The sequence below is a fragment of the Poecilia formosa genome, unplaced genomic scaffold (genome assembly GCF_000485575.1).
Source record: "Poecilia formosa unplaced genomic scaffold, Poecilia_formosa-5.1.2 Scaffold145, whole genome shotgun sequence".
Lineage (NCBI taxonomy): Eukaryota > Metazoa > Chordata > Actinopteri > Cyprinodontiformes > Poeciliidae > Poecilia > Poecilia formosa.
This window is the reverse complement of record NW_006800084.1, coordinates 708,237-729,916: the sequence shown is the minus strand read 5'-3', so window position 1 is coordinate 729,916 and position 21,680 is coordinate 708,237. Positions and strand designations below refer to the sequence as shown.

Here is a 21,680-nt window from a genome sequence, read left to right as displayed (position 1 = left end):
TACATCCTGGTGGAGATCAGAGTTAAAATCTCATGCTGTTATGGAAACTACCAGCACCAATCAGCCAGTGTAAAATCTGGCTACCATGGAGACTGAACAAAGGCTGGTGGAGATAAATTACTATCAACTTCCCAAAAGAAAGACTACAACTCCTGTCCTTCCACAAAGAAAACACAATGTGGTTTCATGACATATTTTAATAGAATACGACGTGACACATTTAACAAAAAAAAGAAGAAGTAAAAATAAGAGTTGTATGCAGCCATTTCAAAGGAAGTTGTATGAGTCCACACTAACTGCTCTTCAGAGGAAAAACTTGTAACTTCTTGTTTAGAACCTGTGAATGTACACAAGTACAAGGATGAACAAAGGCAGCAAAGCCTTGCTGAGAAAAATGATGTCCCATTTTTGTACTTTTATGTCCAGCAAATATGGGAAACGTCTTGGGTTTAGTTTAGATACACATCAGCTTCGTTAAGAACCTCCTCCTTTTGATGAAAATAGTCTCTAAACCAGGAAATGTGCTCCTTCTTCTGCTCAACGGTCAAGTAGGGGTTTTTAGCCAGACCAGTCACAACCAGCTCCATGAAGTGGCGCACAGGCCCCTGACGGGGGAAGCCGTCCTCTAAGTGTTTCTCTAAGAAGACGTGCTCATGGAACGGGACACTGGCTTCATCTTCAAGGCCTAACACAGAAAGAGATTACAACATCACAGTGATTGGGAGACGATATCGTATCTGTTTGATCTTGTAGACGTTTTTTTCTTCTTCTGATTTTGCCACTTTACAGCCACAAATTACAATTGGACATGAAGACTTAACACTCCTCTAGAGACAGATGTACTCCAAGCTTCTGTTATGATTTCCAGCTACAGCGCCTTGTCAAAATTTAAAGGGTGTTGAAATCACTTCCCTTCCAGATTATTATTGGAAAGACATTTTGAAAATTAGCTCTCAGTTTTGTTCCAATTCAAAGTTGTGCACTTCTTTGTGTTGGTCTGAATGTAGTTTGTGGTTATAAAATGAAAAAAAAAAATAAAAATAAAAATAAAAAAAAAAATAAAAAAATTAAGACGTATAAGTATTCTGTCACTCACCGATTTCATTGTTAATCGGGTACTGCCACAGTTTTCCCTCTTTGGTCCACTGGATCATTTCCTCAAACCCGTTACGTGGCTTTTGGTTGGTTAACAGAGATAACTCATTGGCGAACTCTATGTCCCACAGGGTCGGCTTAGCTGAAGATATAACACCAGTGTTACGAGCAATGTCCCACAAAATAACAAAAATGTATTACTACAGCACTGCTCTTTCTATAACACTGAGTTGCAGCAGGATGGCTTATTGACTCGTCCAGCAACGGTCAAATTTGGATACCTGAGCTGTTCTACTGCACGTAATTTCTATATTAGATGCACTAATGGTGTAAGAGATAAAAATAGAGAAATGTATATGAAAAGTTATTATTACCAAGTGCTGATTCATCTCCCTGTTCATCAGTGGTTTGAGAGAAGATATTAAGTCTTTTTGCCGGAAAAATATTCCTCCTAGAAATAATATAAAACAAACAAACAAACAAAAAAAAAACCCACGTTCGCTTTATTCCTATTATTATTTAACTGACAGTGTTATGAATGTGCTTACCTTTTCTGAACATTGGCCAGCTCACTGGTAATTCCTCTGTCACGTACGTATCCTTGTCCATCATCGTCAAATCGAATCTGGTTAGTAGGCCAAGCATTCTGCCGACCAGACCTCTTTCCTACTTTCATGTCAGCTAAAAGAACTCTGAGGAAGTATTACAACATAGTGCTTAGTAAATATAAATAAATTAAGTCTGCTACCATTCTTTAAAATGCAAAGATTCATCAAAACTGATATTAAAAGACTGACAGTGTCAAAGGACTGAGCTGGAAATACAGTGAAAGGATTCATAGGAAAATAACTGACCTGCTTAAGGAATGTGAAGAGGAATATCAAAATAAACTTAGTGGAACACAAGAGGCAGTCAGATAGTGTTATTCTGATGCTATCAAACAGTTTATTATTGTTGATGCACTGTTTTTGTTTTCATTTCACAAATTAAAAACAACATGAAGCTGCTGGTTCCCGTAACCCGCCCTCCCAGCTTCTGACTAAACTTTCCTCTGGTCCTGCTGTCCACCGCTCCAAGGATAGCTGCTGGTTTTGGCTGGCAGAGCCAGAGTTTACTTTGGTGGAAATACAAATAACTCTGGCTCAGCGAGCACTTGATGGAAAACACCCTGCATGTGTGCGTGTGTGTTCAGCTGATGAACGTTCAGACATTGTTTTTGGGGAATTTAGAGAGAGCCCTCGTTAAGGATGAACTGACACATTACTGTTAAAAGCATATATTAATGCGCCTATATGCAGGTGACATACCCAAGATTGTTGACGTCGCCTTTTTTCTGAGCTTCTGTGAGAAGTTTGCGCTGCCTCAGCTGTTTCAGCAGCTCTGACTCCGCCTCGCTGCGATTAGGAAGGGTGGAGGCTGCAGCAGATGCTGCTGCGACCAGATCAGGATCCAATGCTTCACTAAAAATACAAAATGGAAACAAAAACCTTTGAAATTTTCCAGGAACTGCAGGTCAGTTTCCGCAGGTTAACTGAAATGACTGTGTAATGGATTGATGGACTGTGTAATTACATCATCCTGTGAACTTGGAATGAAAACACTCAACATTGAAGCAAAATAAATGTTATATGATAAAATTTGTTTATAGTAATTTAACTTTTCCACATTTTATCACTACACAACCTTAAGTCAATGTATTTTACTAAAACTGCATGTGCTAGACAAATACAATATGACTTGGGTCAGGCTTTTTAGGTATGCTTCCACAAGCATAGTTTGTTGATCTCTCACATAAATCCCAACAACAATATATAAAAAGTTATGGCTGCAATGTGACTAACAGAATAAGAATACTTCTGCAAGGTACTAAAAATAACTCCAAGATTTCCTACCTCTGTGCTGAAGCTTGCACTGTTGCCTTTTGAAACATACTCGACGTGCTCTCCATGGCTGCTGAGGCCGATTCAAGACTTTGCTTCGGCTTCAGGTTTTTGAGCCTTTTTTTACTGGTAACTTGAACCTTCATGGCTCCAAGGAGGTCCAAAAGACTCTCCTTCCCACTTTTAGCTCCATCAGTGTTTACTTGTGATGACTTTGACAAGAACTGTTCAACTTTAACATTGCTGTGCTGTTGCATGCTATCTCTATCAGTTGCCTTCACCTGCTCTGTCTCCTCCTGTAGTTGGGTAATCTTTGCTTGAGTGTCTACATTTGTTGCCTCATCTTGATTAGAGGGGATTGCATTGTCTTTCTTTTCACAGCATCTGACTGAGCATGTGCTGAGAGGGTTTACTCCAACTCCAGTTAATACCCTGCGGGAGATGGGAAACAAAAATTACAATTACAGAAAGTAAAAGGATACCCAAATAATATTCAATACTAAAAAGTGCCACGCAAGTATGCAATTTCACAAAACTACTGTGCAACTAATTTGGCGATATGGGTCATTGTCTGTTTGGCGGATCCACTTGTGCTCAAGTTTTAATTTCCTGGCTGGTGAATATCCCCACGTTATGTTCTGTCCTCATTATCCATTTATACAGTGTAGAAGTCTCTCTTGCAGCAAAACTTGTGATGCTGCCACCACCATATTTAATAGGCTAGCAAACTTTTGTTCCATGGTCACCAAAAACAAACTGTTTCAAAAGGTCTATTTTAACCGCTTCTACCATTAGAAAATATAAATTGTTGAACTTAATAGTAATAATTAAAGACATCTAATAACTGTCGTTTTGTGATTTTGGACAGCATCCTTTTTAAACGTTTCAACTTAAATTGAGGAAAGTCAATCGAACTACTGGGCTTTTAAAAATTTTGCAAGTTATTTATTGATTGGCATGCCTAGCTAATATGTCAATCAATAAGCCCCGCCCCATCCGCACAAGTTAACCAAGCTAACAGCTAACATTATGTACTTACCACATGGGAAATTAATGTTAGGTTACGTAAAACTTAAAGCTGTTGTGTGACACCATCACATTACACCGAAGACCTTTAGTCGTTTGTTACGAGCATCTATTGCTCATTTATTGCGTTCATATTATTTCTTTGGCAAAGTAAACTCACCTAGAAACGTTGTCGTATTTGGCTGAAAACACATGACCCTCGTAGACACAAAGTGAGTGGTTTCGTGTCACACAAACGGTCCGGGATAAAAATCTATACATGTTTTTTTCTCGCAATGTCCTTGCACGGTCCTTACCTTCTCCGTAGCTACACAATAACGCTCCCCCTATGAACGTAGTAATAACAATAGTTCCGCTTGGAGAACTGGTTGTTCTGTAAAGGTTTAACACGGGTTTTCATGGTAAAACTTATAAATTCTAATATTAGACCCTTAAAATGATTTATTTCTTGATATTCCTGTGCAATTTACAATTCAAAGTGCAATCTTTGTTTTCGCATTTACTTTTAAACAGAACGCCACTTAATGTAGCTGTCAGTTGTAATCTCGCGATCTCTGAACTGGAACGTGACTCAAAATGGCGATAGAACATAGCGCTAATTCATGAGCGGATGTCCCAGCTTGCAGTCTGTGATCAAGTCAGCCGTTAACAACCAGTGATGGATAATACCAGAGAAGAAATAGCTTCGCGCCATTGTCATTTTTATAAATTTTGATATCATTTGTTTGTTTAAAATCCCGAGTGAACTCGAACGGGAAAGGAAAACTTCACAGGTAATAATGTCAACGGTAGCTACGCTATTAGCATAGAAGCTAACAGGCATATTTTAAGCGTTAAGTATTAGTTAATTTAAAAGTCGTCATGAGCTTTAAAGCTAGGACAATTCGTTTTCTTGTGATAAAATTGAAGTATTTTACTGTATGCTTATGTTTGGCGGAACTTGGCGGTTACTACTTGTTCCGTCAGAGTGCCTGACCCGCTCAATATGAAGCGCACTAGTGTTTACATATACTAGTAAATTTAATTTAACCACCAAGAGAAAAATTGCTTTTAGTTTGATCTTATTTCATCTCTTGCTAAATGACATTTAAAGGTGCAATTGAGTGTTGCTTTGATAGCAAAACGACTGGTGAAATTGTGTTAAATAATTTCTTCCTTGCTGAAATGAAAGTGTCACCCAGCTTTGAAATAGCGCGGATATCTTATGGAAATGTATACTTTTTTGTTCTTTGAATAAGGCCTCCTTAATTTTCTTTATTTGGACACCCTGCGAGGTTGCATGTGTAGCACTGATTTGATTTTATAGCTGCACTGTACAAACACAATCCGAATAATTCAGTTAAATTTTTTTTATAACGACTGAAAGATATATTTTTATTAAGTATTTATTTTTCAGTTTTATTTTGCCACTCATAATTCACAATCAACAAATGGATTTCTTAAATTAGAATATAATCAAAATGTTTATTTCAGTTATTCAGTTAAAACTTGCATATATGTAGTACACAAAGTGAAAAAAAATCTGAAAATTTGATAATTACATATGAGCCAAAAAATAAACTAAATATGGAAATGTTACATTGTGATTTGTGCTTTTTTCAGCTAGAAGTCATAGCCATCTAGATCAACAGAAATATATATTTTATATATAATGCTTTTTGTAATATGAGTGTATAAATATTAGCTTCACATTTTGAATTACATAAATTACTGACATAAAGGATATTCTGATTCATTGAAACGTATTAAAACAGATTGTTGTTTGGATTGATCCTGCATCAGTTTGTCTCTCTGCACATTTGTACTGCCCTTTCATGTCTTACAAATTGTCATTTTGTGTTTTCTTACTTCTGTTTCATTTCTTCAACTTCGTTCTCATGTACCTAACCGACTCAATTTCAGTTTAATGTTCTTTGTAGTTAAGTATCTTCATAAATTATGGAGAAAATGTATTCATGTAGATCCTAAAACCTTGCATATATACTATATTAAAATGTATAATATTTTCTGAAAATATACTTTCTTCCATCCATTTTGGCCTGGTACTCTAGTGAAATAAATACCCCTGATCAAACTATAGCTAAATACTTTCTGCTAGTAGATATTGAGTTGCATATCCACATTTCCTTTCAATAGACAATGAGTAAAGACAGTGAAATTCTCGAAGCAGGTGTAAAGCTTACGCCTGGTGGGTAAGAACTGAAACTTGATTAGTGTACATTGCTCCATTTCAGATGAAAAGAACAAAATACAAGTAAAATGCACAAAATGGCGAAGTGACAGAATTACCTGCACCCGTTAGCCTGCTTTCCAGCATCGTGGTTGTCTCAAAGTTTCATTGCGCTTTTTAATGGTGTGTTGATGAAAAGGAAAAGGTTTCTAGTAATGGTTCTTAAAGGATAATTCTGCACCTATCAAACTTTATTCTTGATTTTAGTCTTGTTTCTTACCTGTCGGTGTAGTTTCAGTTTGTTGTTGTTGTTTTGTCCAACTCTGTCACTTGTACTTGAGACTTTTTCCTGTCATATTTTTTTTCTGTTAGTTATTACTGTATTGACACATATACACTCTTACTAAGTGGCCTTAGGGATCATTGTATGTCTCTGTAATTTTTTGATTAACGTTAAGAAGAAATAATATTTCATGGTTGTTATTTTCCCCCTTGATCATTTTGTAGCTCTGTTCTTGTGTAGCTTTTATCATTTTGTGATCAACTTTCTAGAGTTCAAATAAAAAGTCTTCTGCCAAGGAACGTTTTGTACCAAGCATGAAGCAGTTTTTATCTGTCAGGGAACATTTTGTACCTGCTTTGATGTTTTAAAAAAAAATGTTCTGGTTTGAACTCTGTGGGCTGTTGGTAAATATCAATATGACTCCTGAAAATGTCCAGTAGCCAGATGCTGATTAGTCATTTTGGTTTGATTGGGTGTCAAAATCTGTCAAACTGCATTAGTGTCTGTGGACTCTAACAGGAATCAGAACCAAAGTGAAAGGCAAAAACGCTGTTTACACAACGTCTTAAAAATAAGCTGCAAAATATTCATTAGCCCTCAATGTTATGGGGAAAAAAACACTAATATTAATGAGCTGATGTCCTGCTTTGTTTCCCAGTCATGGCGGAGGAACGTCGGCAGAAGCAATGTTCGGTCAGCCTGCCCACAGAGTCCATGAAGGCCATGGCCGAGTCAGTGGGAGTGGGGCAGCTACAGGAGGAAAGCTGTGTGGCCCTTAGCGAAGAGGTCAGCTACAGAATCAAGGAAATTGCACAGGTAATTTATTAAAGCTATTTTCGTTTTTGTTTTTTAGTCTGCTCTGAGTCTGAAATAAAAATCTCAAATATCTTAGCGATGATACGTTTTCTTCTTCTCCACAGGATGCTCTAAAGTTCATGCATCACGGGAAGAGACGCAAACTAACCACCAGTGACATAGACAATGCCCTGAAACTAAAAAACGTGGAGGTAAGGGGTGTTTTAGAAGTGAAGCAGGACAGTTTTGCTGTGTCATGTTTGGGCATTTTACTGATGTTTTCCATGTCGCTCTGTGCTGTTAGCCCCTGTACGGGTTTCAGTCGCAGGAGTTTATCCCTTTCCGCTTTGCGAGTGGCGGTGGAAGAGAACTTCATTTCTATGAGGAGAAGGAGGTCGACCTCAGCGACATTATCAACACGCCTCTTCCAAGGGTTCCTTTAGATGTTTCTCTCAAAGGTACACAGATTATCAAGATTACAAGCTGCTTTTCTTTGCTTTAGGTTTTTTGAGTGGCTTATGAATAAGTTTTTGATCGATCTTGGTTTCCTAACAGCACACTGGTTAAGTATTGAAGGAGTTCAGCCGTCAATTCCAGAAAACCCACCGCCAGGTTAGTCAGGTTTAACATTTATTTTCAGTTTCTTAAAACTGGAAATTGTGATTTATTTATTTATTTAGTCTTAAATGAGAACTTGGGCATAACTTTTGTTTCTTTCCTTTTCAGCATCAAAAGAGCAACAGAAAGCTGAATCAACAGAACCGCTCAAAGTGGTCAAACCTGGTCAGGAGGAGAAAGGTGCAATTCAAGGCAAAGGTCAGAACACACCAGCTCCTGATAACAAAGGTCAGTATTACTACTTTTGTTTTGGAGGAACTTCTTCAATAATATTTTTGTGCGCTTTCTCGTTTTATATTATAATTCCACACATTTTATCACCATTTCTGCACCGAATTGTTCTGGTTTGTTTTATTATTATGAATGCTCTGAGGAAGAATGTCTGATCTCCATTGAAGCTAACGATGTTGTCCTTTTCACAGGAAAGGAGAAGGGTCTAATCAGGTTGAAACCACGCAGCACCCACGAGCTTTCTGTAGAGCAGCAACTCTACTACAAGGAAATCACAGAGGCGTGTGTTGGCTCCTGCGAAGCAAAACGAGCCGTAAGTTTTACTGGTTTTTCAGTATGCAGGGGCAATAAATCATTATTTTATTAAAAGTTTCCCCCAGAAAACTTGCTAAGCCCGGTAGTTGGGTGCTAGGTCAGTCATTCATCCAGCGACCATCGTGTTTTTGTGTTAAAAAATGTTTAAAGTTGACAGGAAATTTGAAAATATGACTTGATAATTATGTGTTATTTAAAGATTGAAGATTAATTCCTCAACACCAACGATAAAGTCTTAAAACATGCAAACATTTTAAAAAGACTTAAGTAAATAAGCAATGCTTAGCCTGGTGGAGGCACAAGTAAAGCCTGGTGGCCCGCCAGGCTTATAGTACATTGATAGTTAATTACTGTAAATGCCAACTGATATATTTCTCACCTCTGTTGTTGTGGGTAAGCCTCTTTTTTTTTCTTCTCACAGGAAGCGTTACAGAGTATTGCTACCGATCCTGGACTCTATCAGATGCTCCCAAGATTCAGCACGTTCATTTCTGAAGGAGTAAGCATGTCTCCCAACTATTCCTAATTTTCTGAATAGAGATGAACCAGTAAGTCATTTCTGAGTTCTGAGTTTGACCAGCTCTGCGTCTTTTTGTAATATAAGACACAATAGAGGAAAAAGAAGCTGTAGGATATTTGATAAAAGTGGAAATCTTTAATCCAGCAGAAAATGAAGGAATTATAAGATTCTCCAAATTTAAAATCACTGCTGATCAATGAAAAACTGACATGCTTTTGTTTTTTATTTTGCCAGCGAGATCAGTGCCTCTCTAGTTCCATAACATTTTACGTCAGATACAACACCCGCACACATCTTTGCTGACTTTATTCTCTCTCCAAAGGTTCGTGTAAATGTGGTGCAAAACAACTTGGCTTTACTGATTTACCTCATGCGGATGGTCAAAGCTCTAATGGACAACCCCACTTTGTATCTGGAAAAATACGTGAGTACAGAAAATAAACGAAACATAACATGTATAATTTAAGAGAAATAGTTACTGTTTTGATGCAGAGCGATGCGTTGTGTTGTTGTCTTTAGCTGCATGAGCTGATCCCGGCGGTGGTCACCTGCATTGTGAGCAAGCAGCTCTGCTTACGGCCAGATGTCGACAACCACTGGGCTCTACGAGACTTTGCGGCTCGTCTGATGGCCCAGAGCTGTAAAACGTTCAGCACAACCACCAATAACATCCAGTCCCGTATTACCAAAACTCTCACCAAGGTGACTTTTCTGGTTCAACTCCATTTCTTTTTTTTTTCTTTTTTTTCTCTGACAGAATTTATGTTTTTTGCATAAACCTACTCTTTAATTAAGAAGAGTAGGTTTTTGACAGTCAGTTAAACAAATGGGTGAACCAAACACTCCTATGTTGGATCCTTCAGATGTCTTCATATTTTCCAGTTGTATCATGATTGATATCTTTTTTTTTTTTTTGGCTCTAAACTTTTCTCACATTAAATCAAATTTCTGATTTTTTTTGTTTGTTTTTGTCCTCCAGAGTTTGTTGGATGACAAAACCCAGTGGACGACGCGATACGGCTCCATCGCCGGGCTCGCTGAACTGGGAGCTGATGTAAGTTCGATGTAATGTCCTTCTTTACCAAACTATATAAAAATAGAATTGAAATCTTTTTAAAATAAACCTTTTTAAAATCCTTTTTTCAGGAATTTTGTTTAAATATTTTACTACCTTCATCTTATTGCAGTTTGTTCAGTCCTCAAGATGTGCAGATTGTAGATTTTTATTTAGATGATGAAGAAGATGAAGTAAGGAATGTTATGAATAAACATAAAACGTGCTTAAAGTTAACTTCTTGTCTGCCTGAATAAAACTTGAGTTCATTTTTTTCCTGCCTTCTGCCACGACTCTGACTTTTGTTGCTTTTCGTAGGTGATAAAGACGCTGATCCTTCCTCGGCTCGCTGTAGAGGGCGCTCGCATCAAGGCAGTGATGGACGGGCCTGTAGTGTCCAACATCGACAGGATAGGAGCTGAACACGTTCAGAGCCTCCTTCTGGTAAAGAATGGTTTTCTTTTCCGTTTGCTCCATTACGTATTTCCATACGCTGAAAACCTAACACAACGTCTACACCTTTGATTTGAAAGTTGAGCTCATAAGTTCCTGTTATTTTTCAAAGAAACATTGCGCCAGCGTCATCGCCAAAATACGGCCTCAGCCGGACAACGTGGAGCAATACCGGACGGACTACGGCTACCTCGGGCCCATGCTGTGTTCTCATGTAATGAAGGCCAGAACTCAAGCGGCGCTGCAAGCTCAGCAAGTCAACCGGACCACCTTAACAATCACACAGGTCAGAAAAACACAAATGGAGGTGAATCGGTTTCTGGACATTAGTAAATAAAGCTAGTGGCAATGATCTAATTTAGATTTGCACTCTGAATCTGTTACGATGAGACGTCCTAACAGTAGCATGCTGTTTATTCGTATGTGCTGAAATGTTCTTGCAGCCTCGTTCCACGCTTTCAGTCTCACAAAGTGGGTTGAGTGGATCAGGTGGGCCTCGCACTCCCAGCATCATTAAGGTCCCGAGTTCCCTCACCCTCATGTCTCCAAGACCCGGTACTCCGTCTCAGCCGTCGCCACCGGCGACAAAGTACATCGTGATGGGAACCAGTGCGGGAGCTGCCTCAACCCAGCAGGTAATCATTTTTTCAGTTTTAGTTTAGTTAGAGGACCAATAAACAGGAACTCTGTCCAAGGGAACTTTTCCTAAATGTAGAATCTGATATAAAGTTTTTCTGGTTTTTCCTTTTTTTCTGGTGTCATTGTGTAAATAAGATTTCTCTAATCATTCATTGTTGCATCAGCTGATCCATCATTCCTCCGTCTGTCCGTCTGGTTTTCGATCTGGCCACTGATCTTTTCAGACGTCTGTTCATCTGTCCATCCATCTGTCCTTCTAGTCATTTGTCCATTCATCTGTCTATCCATTTCTTTTCTTTACAGTTTGTGGTTTTTCCATATCTGCCAAAAATCTGTTTTTTGTTTAAATTTGGACAGAACTTTTGAAACGACACTTTGGGAAACTATGGAATTTTAAAATAAAAAATCTGCTGGAAGTCTGACATAAATGCTGCAACAAAAATTTCACTAACTAACTTAACTTAACTTAACTTGCACCCCTCTATTTTAAAATCATCTACCACTATATGGCAGTAAACTTTTCTTTTGGCCTTTCGTTTAGGTCATCACCCTTAGCTCCTCCCAGTCAGCCTCACCAGTAACCAGCACTGTTCCCAGTGCGACTTCCACACTGCAGCCCTTGGTAAAACTGGAGCCCAGCAGCGGCTCTGGACTCACGGCTCCCCGGCCAATGCAGAAGTACATAGTCGTATCTCTTCCCTCGTCTGCCTCCTCCCTGGAGACCAAGAGCTCTGTGCTTCCATCCTCCATTTCCTCGACTCAAGTCGACGGAGGGATCAAGCTGGAGCGCTCCGATTCCCCCGCAGCAAGCACCCAGTCCCCACACTGACGTGTTTTGGTAAAGAAGAGTCTTCTCATCTTTGGGTTTTTCTCGACCGAACCTAAAGGGGTCGACTTTGGAGTGATGCGAAGAGAATTATGTGAACTCTTGACTGATGAGAGCAAACATGGCCAGACTTTGTAAATATCTTAATGCTCAGTGGAAGCTGAACAGTCCGTGAAATCATCAGCGTTTCAGCTTATATTCTAACTGATTTCATGTCTTTTTTTACCCTAAAATAAATTTGATTTTGTATTAAATGGTGTGTGTTGTGTTTGTGGAATTACGGTTAAATATTTGTTTGTTGTATGAAACAATAGAAAAAAAGAAAAGAACTTGGTGGCTATCCAAAGAAGCAAGAAGTGTAGCAGCAAAAAAAATAAAAAAAAATAAAAATAATTGTTGAGAGATGGAGTGCAAAAAGATTAAAATAGGCAACATTGATAACATACCACTCTGGCTAAATATAACAGGTGTTTTCAAATCACTTTAACATTATTTACAAATTTCCATCATTGTTGAATTATTTGGGACTTTAGCTGAAACTTACAAAGACTAAACATTTTCTATTTTAGGTTGCTGCAAGTTCCCAATCAACTTTCCATTGACTAAAAGCCAGATTATTGTGACCTTTTTCTATTTTAAACTCAGGCGTTTAAATGCACTAAGACTGCTACGCCTTTGAGCAAGTTGAGAAAAATCCAGATGACGGGATAGATCATTGTTTTATAAGGCAGAAATAGAGACTCAAGTTTTAGACCCTTTAGACCCTTAAGTTGTCAAAATAACTTCTGGTTGCACTTTGAGTTGTCTCCAAAGACTTGAGGCTTGACTTGGACTCCTGAGACTCAAGTCTTAACAGTTTTTATCTCATGTAATGAAGAGTGAAAGTTGAAGTGGCTAGGCACAAATTGTTCCAAATCAATGATTTTGATCGTTTTGTCTTGAGTCAATGCTTTCAATTTTTATGTCCTACTAAACTTCTTAAAACTACTACTTGACTACCTAAATATGTAACTATAATAGGTTTGTTATTTTGCCATAAGCCAGTTACAGCAGTTCTGTATGGAAAAACAGGTCGGTATCCCTTAAAACTATAGAGAAATGTGTGAAATGATACCCAAGTCATACAGTTTTAAGGCAGTTCTAAATATTTCTGAATTTGCTTAAAATAAATCACTTCTATTTTTGCCATTTAGTGAATTTAAGTAATTTTGGTAATCCTAACAGATTTATTACAGGAAAGTTTTAATCAGATTTTTGCCAGAAACATAACATAAAATGTAAATTTTCCTTTTTACATAGTTTGTGGTGAACGGATTCAACCATAGGTTTAGCAGCCATTTTATTTTGAAAGGACAGTTCTACGGATCGTGACTATTTCCTTTTTTAACTAGAGTGAATCGTTAGCAGTTGTGACTTATTCAAATAGATACCTATCTATCTATCTATCTGCTGTTGTAATAATGAATTTCAGAGTACGACCTTCAACAAAAGAAGACTGCAAAGACATATCGAGGATGATAATGGTGAGCTGCAGGCAGCTAGCCGAAACTCCTCTCTGCTTTTGAAACACTTGCAAACCTGGACGTTATTTCCTTATATTCTGTGTAGCTGTAGTTGCAGGGTTGTTATTCTGTTTTCATTCATTTATTGTGGTTGGAAAATGTTGTACGATATGATTATATTTCTGAAATTCTCAGGAGCTAGCGGTGTATGAAAAAATGCCCGACCAGGTGGAAATCTCTCACAAAGGTAACAGACTGAAAATAAGTTATAAAAATTAAAATATCTGCTTGCGGAGTCCAAATAAGACTCGGTGTGTATTTGCTAGTTTCACATACACGCTCCTGTCAAAGTTCAGACTTGCCTAATAAAAACGGATGATGTAGTTTAAAATATTTACCAGCAGATGTCGCCAATCCACATTTGTTTAATTGAGACAAAGGACTTAAGGTTTTATTTGCATTATTTTTGAGGAAAACAGTAATTGAATTGTAATCTCATTAAACATATCATTATCCATGTGGAAAGCATGGATATTTGTGTAATGATATGCAAATTCTTGAAAATGTAATGGTTTCTCGTAAAGTTACCACAAGTTTAGGTTTTTCACATTTTGGCCTAATATCTGCAAAGGCAAAAGTCAGGCAGGTGGAAAATACACACTCTGTGAGGTGGTACATTAGAGAAACTGCAACCAAACAGGTAATTATACAGAGAGCAACAGCAGCACTGCAGTGTTGGTGAATGTTTAGCTGTAACATTATGCAAGCACCACTTCTGTAAATGTTGAGAACACTAAAAACTCAAATTACCATCCAGAATATTCAAATGCAATTCTAAAATGTAATCTAGTAAAAAAAAAAAAAGCACATTATTTATTCATATCTTTATATAAGGCAAGCAGTTGGTTTGGTCTGTGGAAAGATTAGGAATAAAAAGTGTATTTTTGCTAATCTGTCCTTGTGTGAATTCAGAACTGGAGCGTGACGGTTTCTGCCAGAATCCCTTTTTTGAATGTCTTGTTGCAGAAGTTCCTGAGGAGCACAAATCTAAAGAAGGTAAATAAACACCGAGGTCCCAACATCTGTTTTCCTGTCTTAGAGACAAATACAATGCATGCAGAGTACGCCTTTGTAATTATTCTTAAGGTCATTTTTTATGTTTATGTTGATTTGTTGTTTGTGTGTTTTGTGTTCTTTTGTTAGGATTTACCGTCGTGGGATATGCTCTGTACTTTTACACCTATAGTACATGGAGAGGACGATCAGTATATCTGGAAGACCTGTTTGTGATGCCCGAGTTCAGAGGTACAAAATGTGTTCTCCTAAAAATAACATTTTTGCATTGTCTTAAATGTATTGTTTTAGTTACCATCTTTGTAATGTCCCTATGTTTCTGAAATTCTTTTGCTACAGGAAATGGCATTGGCAAAGGTTTATTGTGCAAAGTTGCTGAGGTATGTTTTACTTCATTTAGTCTCAACTCAGATGCACACAGATGACTGTGGACGTGCTGCTGCAGCTCAGGAGAAAATGTGTTTTTAACCTGACTGCCAGTATGTGAGCATATTAATAATGTTGTACTGCGATCCAGTGCATGGTTAATCAGAGGAGTGTTGTGTTTACCCAGGTGGGGAGAAAGAAGGAGTGTGTGCGGCTGCAGCTGTCGGTGCTCGACTGGAACAAGCCATCAAGAGACTTCTACGCTGCCAAAGGAGCTCAGGATCTGACAGTCAGTGAAGGCTGGCACTTCATTCGCTTTGATGGACAGAACCTGGACAATTTAGCTAATGAAGCTCCTAAAGATTAAACGTATGAAAACAGCTGTAAACTGTCCTCTGCTGTAATATTTTTTTAATCTATGAATAAATTAAGATATACCACCTTTAATGTATGTCTTCACGTGTTTGAATGCAAGTAGCCCGTTTAACAGAAATTGTAATTAGCTCCTGCACTCCTGTCAAGAGACATTACACAGTTTCTCAGAAGCACGGTGTCTGGACCTTAATTTGGATTACCAGAGTCATGTGATCAATGGTGTCCAAAGCTTCTTTTTGAAAATGACTGCATCAGTTGTTTAGCCTCTAGTTCAGCTGTTTAATGAATCATTAGTGTGTGTGAAAGAGATCAATCTGGTAAGAAACATAATGGCAAACATGGAATCAGCAAAAATATAAATCAGAACATAATTTATATTCGCTCATATTCAGTAAATTTAAATACAATTGGAAAGNTTAATGAGCTGATGTCCTGCTTTGTTTCCCAGTCATGGCGGAGGAACGTCGGCAGAAGCAATGTTCGGTCAGCCTGCCCACAGAGTCCATGAAGGCCATGGCCGAGTCAGTGGGAGTGGGGCAGCTACAGGAGGAAAGCTGTGTGGCCCTTAGCGAAGAGGTCAGCTACAGAATCAAGGAAATTGCACAGGTAATTTATTAAAGCTATTTTCGTTTTTGTTTTTTAGTCTGCTCTGAGTCTGAAATAAAAATCTCAAATATCTTAGCGATGATACGTTTTCTTCTTCTCCACAGGATGCTCTAAAGTTCATGCATCACGGGAAGAGACGCAAACTAACCACCAGTGACATAGACAATGCCCTGAAACTAAAAAACGTGGAGGTAAGGGGTGTTTTAGAAGTGAAGCAGGACAGTTTTGCTGTGTCATGTTTGGGCAATTTACTGATGTTTTCCATGTCGCTCTGTGCTGTTAGCCCCTGTACGGGTTTCAGTCGCAGGAGTTTATCCCTTTCCGCTTTGCGAGTGGCGGTGGAAGAGAACTTCATTTCTATGAGGAGAAGGAGGTCGACCTCAGCGACATTATCAACACGCCTCTTCCAAGGGTTCCTTTAGATGTTTCTCTCAAAGGTACACAGATTATCAAGATTACAAGCTGCTTTTCTTTGCTTTAGGTTTTTTGAGTGGCTTATGAATAAGTTTTTGATCGATCTTGGTTTCCTAACAGCACACTGGTTAAGTATTGAAGGAGTTCAGCCGTCAATTCCAGAAAACCCACCGCCAGGTTAGTCAGGTTTAACATTTATTTTCAGTTTCTTAAAACTGGAAATTGTGATTTATTTATTTATTTAGTCTTAAATGAGAACTTGGGCATAACTTTTGTTTCTTTCCTTTTCAGCATCAAAAGAGCAACAGAAAGCTGAATCAACAGAACCGCTCAAAGTGGTCAAACCTGGTCAGGAGGAGAAAGGTGCAATTCAAGGCAAAGGTCAGAACACACCAGCTCCTGATAACAAAGGTCAGTATTACTACTTTTGTTTTGGAGGAACTTCTTCAATAATATTTTTGTGCGCTTTCTCGTTTTATATTATAATTCCACACATTTTATCACCATTTCTGCACCGAATTGTTCTGGTTTGTTTTATTATTATGAATGCTCTGAGGAAGAATGTCTGATCTCCATTGAATCTAACGATTTTGTCCTTTTCACAGGAAAGGAGAAGGGTCTAATCAGGTTGAAACCACGCAGCACCCACGAGCTTTCTGTAGAGCAGCAACTCTACTACAAGGAAATCACAGAGGCGTGTGTTGGCTCCTGCGAAGCAAAACGAGCCGTAAGTTTTACTGGTTTTTCAGTATGCAGGGGCAATAAATCATTATTTTATTAAAAGTTTCCCCCAGAAAACTTGCTAAGCCCGGTAGTTGGGTGCTAGGTCAGTCATTCATCCAGCGGCCCGTCGTGTTTTTGAGTTAAAAAATGTTTAAAGTTGACAGGAAATTTGAAAATATGACTTGATAATTATGTGTTATTTAAAGATTGAAGATTAATTCCTCAACACCAACGATAAAGTCTTAAAACATGTAAACATTTAAAAAAAACTTAAGTAAATAAGCAATGCTTAGCCTGGTGGGGGCACAAGTAAAGCCTGGTGGCCCGCCAGGCTTATAGTACATTGATAGTTAATTACTGTAAATGCCAACTGATATATTTCTCACCTCTGTTGTTGTGGGTAAGCCTCTTTTTTTTTCTTCTCACAGGAAGCGTTACAGAGTATTGCTACCGATCCTGGACTCTATCAGATGCTCCCAAGATTCAGCACGTTCATTTCTGAAGGAGTAAGCATGTCTCCCAACTATTCCTAATTTTCTGAATAGAGATGAACCAGTAAGTCATTTCTGAGTTCTGAGTTTGACCAGCTCTGCGTCTTTTTGTAATATAAGACACAATAGAGGAAAAAGAAGCTGTAGGATATTTGATAAAAGTGGAAATCTTTAATCCAGCAGAAAATGAAGGAATTATAAGATTCTCCAAATTTAAAATCACTGCTGATCAATGAAAAACTGACATGCTTTTGTTTTTTATTTTGCCAGCGAGATCAGTGCCTCTCTAGTTCCATAACATTTTACGTCAGATACAACACCCGCACACATCTTTGCTGACTTTATTCTCTCTCCAAAGGTTCGTGTAAATGTGGTGCAAAACAACTTGGCTTTACTGATTTACCTCATGCGGATGGTCAAAGCTCTAATGGACAACCCCACTTTGTATCTGGAAAAATACGTGAGTACAGAAAATAAACGAAACATAACATGTATAATTTAAGAGAAATAGTTACTGTTTTGATGCAGAGCGATGCGTTGTGTTGTTGTCTTTAGCTGCATGAGCTGATCCCGGCGGTGGTCACCTGCATTGTGAGCAAGCAGCTCTGCTTACGGCCAGATGTCGACAACCACTGGGCTCTACGAGACTTTGCGGCTCGTCTGATGGCCCAGAGCTGTAAAACGTTCAGCACAACCACCAATAACATCCAGTCCCGTATTACCAAAACTCTCACCAAGGTGACTTTTCTGGTTCAACTCCATTTCTTTTTTTTTTCTTTTTTTTCTCTGACAGAATTTATGTTTTTTGCATAAACCTACTCTTTAATTAAGAAGAGTAGGTTTTTGACAGTCAGTTAAACAAATGGGTGAACCAAACACTCCTATGTTGGATCCTTCAGATGTCTTCATATTTTCCAGTTGTATCATGATTGATATCTTTTTTTTTTTTTTGGCTCTAAACTTTTCTCACATTAAATCAAATTTCTGATTTTTTTTGTTTGTTTTTGTCCTCCAGAGTTTGTTGGATGACAAAACCCAGTGGACGACGCGATACGGCTCCATCGCCGGGCTCGCTGAACTGGGAGCTGATGTAAGTTCGATGTAATGTCCTTCTTTACCAAACTATATAAAAATAGAATTGAAATCTTTTTAAAATAAACCTTTTTAAAATCCTTTTTTCAGGAATTTTGTTTAAATATTTTACTACCTTCATCTTATTGCAGTTTGTTCAGTCCTCAAGATGTGCAGATTGTAGATTTTTATTTAGATGATGAAGAAGATGAAGTAAGGAATGTTATGAATAAACATAAAACGTGCTTAAAGTTAACTTCTTGTCTGCCTGAATAAAACTTGAGTTCATTTTTTTCCTGCCTTCTGCCACGACTCTGACTTTTGTTGCTTTTCGTAGGTGATAAAGACGCTGATCCTTCCTCGGCTCGCTGTAGAGGGCGCTCGCATCAAGGCAGTGATGGACGGGCCTGTAGTGTCCAACATCGACAGGATAGGAGCTGAACACGTTCAGAGCCTCCTTCTGGTAAAGAATGGTTTTCTTTTCCGTTTGCTCCATTACGTATTTCCATACGCTGAAAACCTAACACAACGTCTACACCTTTGATTTGAAAGTTGAGCTCATAAGTTCCTGTTATTTTTCAAAGAAACATTGCGCCAGCGTCATCGCCAAAATACGGCCTCAGCCGGACAACGTGGAGCAATACCGGACGGACTACGGCTACCTCGGGCCCATGCTGTGTTCTCATGTAATGAAGGCCAGAACTCAAGCGGCGCTGCAAGCTCAGCAAGTCAACCGGACCACCTTAACAATCACACAGGTCAGAAAAACACAAATGGAGGTGAATCGGTTTCTGGACATTAGTAAATAAAGCTAGTGGCAATGATCTAATTTAGATTTGCACTCTGAATCTGTTACGATGAGACGTCCTAACAGTAGCATGCTGTTTATTCGTATGTGCTGAAATGTTCTTGCAGCCTCGTTCCACGCTTTCAGTCTCACAAAGTGGGTTGAGTGGATCAGGTGGGCCTCGCACTCCCAGCATCATTAAGGTCCCGAGTTCCCTCACCCTCATGTCTCCAAGACCCGGTACTCCGTCTCAGCCGTCGCCACCGGCGACAAAGTACATCGTGATGGGAACCAGTGCGGGAGCTGCCTCAACCCAGCAGGTAATCATTTTTTCAGTTTTAGTTTAGTTAGAGGACCAATAAACAGGAACTCTGTCCAAGGGAACTTTTCCTAAATGTAGAATCTGATATAAAGTTTTTCTGGTTTTTCCTTTTTTTCTGGTGTCATTGTGTAAATAAGATTTCTCTAATCATTCATTGTTGCATCAGCTGATCCATCATTCCTCCGTCTGTCCGTCTGGTTTTCGATCTGGCCACTGATCTTTTCAGACGTCTGTTCATCTGTCCATCCATCTGTCCTTCTAGTCATTTGTCCATTCATCTGTCTATCCATTTCTTTTCTTTACAGTTTGTGGTTTTTCCATATCTGCCAAAAATCTGTTTTTTGTTTAAATTTGGACAGAACTTTTGAAACGACACTTTGGGAAACTATGGAATTTTAAAATAAAAAATCTGCTGGAAGTCTGACATAAATGCTGCAACAAAAATTTCACTAACTAACTTAACTTAACTTAACTTGCACCCCTCTATTTTAAAATCATCTACCACTATATGGCAGTAAACTTTTCTTTTGGCCTTTCGTTTAGGTCATCACCCTTAGCTCCTCCCAGTCAGCCTCACCAGTAACCAGCACTGTTCCCAGTGCGACTTCCACACTGCAGCCCTTGGTAAAACTGGAGCCCAGCAGCGGCTCTGGACTCACGGCTCCCCGGCCAATGCAGAAGTACATAGTCGTATCTCTTCCCTCGTCTGCCTCCTCCCTGGAGACCAAGAGCTCTGTGCTTCCATCCTCCATTTCCTCGACTCAAGTCGACGGAGGGATCAAGCTGGAGCGCTCCGATTCCCCCGCAGCAAGCACCCAGTCCCCACACTGACGTGTTTTGGTAAAGAAGAGTCTTCTCATCTTTGGGTTTTTCTCGACCGAACCTAAAGGGGTCGACTTTGGAGTGATGCGAAGAGAATTATGTGAACTCTTGACTGATGAGAGCAAACATGGCCAGACTTTGTAAATATCTTAATGCTCAGTGGAAGCTGAACAGTCCGTGAAATCATCAGCGTTTCAGCTTATATTCTAACTGATTTCATGTCTTTTTTTACCCTAAAATAAATTTGATTTTGTATTAAATGGTGTGTGTTGTGTTTGTGGAATTACGGTTAAATATTTGTTTGTTGTATGAAACAATAGAAAAAAAGAAAAGAACTTGGTGGCTATCCAAAGAAGCAAGAAGTGTAGCAGCAAAAAAAATAAAAAAAAATAAAAATAATTGTTGAGAGATGGAGTGCAAAAAGATTAAAATAGGCAACATTGATAACATACCACTCTGGCTAAATATAACAGGTGTTTTCAAATCACTTTAACATTATTTACAAATTTCCATCATTGTTGAATTATTTGGGACTTTAGCTGAAACTTACAAAGACTAAACATTTTCTATTTTAGGTTGCTGCAAGTTCCCAATCAACTTTCCATTGACTAAAAGCCAGATTATTGTGACCTTTTTCTATTTTAAACTCAGGCGTTTAAATGCACTAAGACTGCTACGCCTTTGAGCAAGTTGAGAAAAATCCAGATGACGGGATAGATCATTGTTTTATAAGGCAGAAATAGAGACTCAAGTTTTAGACCCTTTAGACCCTTAAGTTGTCAAAATAACTTCTGGTTGCACTTTGAGTTGTCTCCAAAGACTTGAGGCTTGACTTGGACTCCTGAGACTCAAGTCTTAACAGTTTTTATCTCATGTAATGAAGAGTGAAAGTTGAAGTGGCTAGGCACAAATTGTTCCAAATCAATGATTTTGATCGTTTTGTCTTGAGTCAATGCTTTCAATTTTTATGTCCTACTAAACTTCTTAAAACTACTACTTGACTACCTAAATATGTAACTATAATAGGTTTGTTATTTTGCCATAAGCCAGTTACAGCAGTTCTGTATGGAAAAACAGGTCGGTATCCCTTAAAACTATAGAGAAATGTGTGAAATGATACCCAAGTCATACAGTTTTAAGGCAGTTCTAAATATTTCTGAATTTGCTTAAAATAAATCACTTCTATTTTTGCCATTTAGTGAATTTAAGTAATTTTGGTAAT

General features: G+C 38.5%; 4 protein-coding genes across 5 annotated transcripts; 3 read left to right on the top strand and 1 right to left on the bottom strand.

The window, feature by feature from the left end:
- Positions 1 to 177: 177 nt before the first annotated feature.
- mrps31 (mitochondrial ribosomal protein S31) lies at positions 178 to 4,343 on the bottom strand. 2 transcript variants are annotated; one of them, XM_007563179.2, is made up of 7 exons: positions 4,162 to 4,343; positions 2,988 to 3,407; positions 2,403 to 2,555; positions 1,644 to 1,787; positions 1,470 to 1,546; positions 1,097 to 1,237; positions 178 to 685 (listed from the first exon to the last, which is right to left on the bottom strand). In XM_007563179.2, the coding sequence occupies exons 1-7, from the start codon at positions 4,260 to 4,262 to the stop codon at positions 450 to 452; spliced, it is 1,272 nt and encodes a 423-aa protein (XP_007563241.1). In that variant the 5' UTR covers positions 4,263 to 4,343; the 3' UTR covers positions 178 to 449. The 2 variants fall into 2 exon arrangements, with proteins under 2 accessions (XP_007563241.1, XP_016532512.1); XM_016677026.1 differs by having other exon boundaries at positions 1,470 to 1,543.
- Positions 4,344 to 4,548: 205 nt separating this feature from the next.
- LOC103145655 (transcription initiation factor TFIID subunit 6-like) lies at positions 4,549 to 12,159 on the top strand. The gene is made up of 15 exons (XM_007563178.2): positions 4,549 to 4,774; positions 7,113 to 7,270; positions 7,375 to 7,461; positions 7,554 to 7,707; positions 7,805 to 7,861; positions 7,976 to 8,095; positions 8,290 to 8,411; positions 8,835 to 8,912; positions 9,256 to 9,357; positions 9,453 to 9,635; positions 9,913 to 9,987; positions 10,306 to 10,431; positions 10,553 to 10,726; positions 10,884 to 11,075; positions 11,621 to 12,159. Exons 2-15 carry the CDS (start codon positions 7,115 to 7,117, stop codon positions 11,906 to 11,908), a joined length of 1,914 nt encoding a protein of 637 aa, XP_007563240.1. The 5' UTR covers positions 4,549 to 4,774; positions 7,113 to 7,114; the 3' UTR covers positions 11,909 to 12,159.
- Positions 12,160 to 13,252: 1,093 nt separating this feature from the next.
- LOC103145654 (diamine acetyltransferase 2-like) lies at positions 13,253 to 15,294 on the top strand. The gene is made up of 6 exons (XM_007563176.2): positions 13,253 to 13,428; positions 13,603 to 13,654; positions 14,380 to 14,463; positions 14,611 to 14,712; positions 14,821 to 14,861; positions 15,035 to 15,294. Exons 1-6 carry the CDS (start codon positions 13,366 to 13,368, stop codon positions 15,212 to 15,214), a joined length of 522 nt encoding a protein of 173 aa, XP_007563238.1. The 5' UTR covers positions 13,253 to 13,365; the 3' UTR covers positions 15,215 to 15,294.
- A 363-nt stretch (positions 15,295 to 15,657) lies between these two features.
- On the top strand, positions 15,658 to 20,718 carry LOC103145653 (transcription initiation factor TFIID subunit 6-like). The gene is made up of 14 exons (XM_007563175.2): positions 15,658 to 15,828; positions 15,933 to 16,019; positions 16,112 to 16,265; positions 16,363 to 16,419; positions 16,534 to 16,653; positions 16,848 to 16,969; positions 17,394 to 17,471; positions 17,815 to 17,916; positions 18,012 to 18,194; positions 18,472 to 18,546; positions 18,865 to 18,990; positions 19,112 to 19,285; positions 19,443 to 19,634; positions 20,180 to 20,718. The coding sequence occupies exons 1-14, from the start codon at positions 15,673 to 15,675 to the stop codon at positions 20,465 to 20,467; spliced, it is 1,914 nt and encodes a 637-aa protein (XP_007563237.1). The 5' UTR covers positions 15,658 to 15,672; the 3' UTR covers positions 20,468 to 20,718.
- The last annotated feature ends 962 nt before the right edge of the window (positions 20,719 to 21,680 follow it).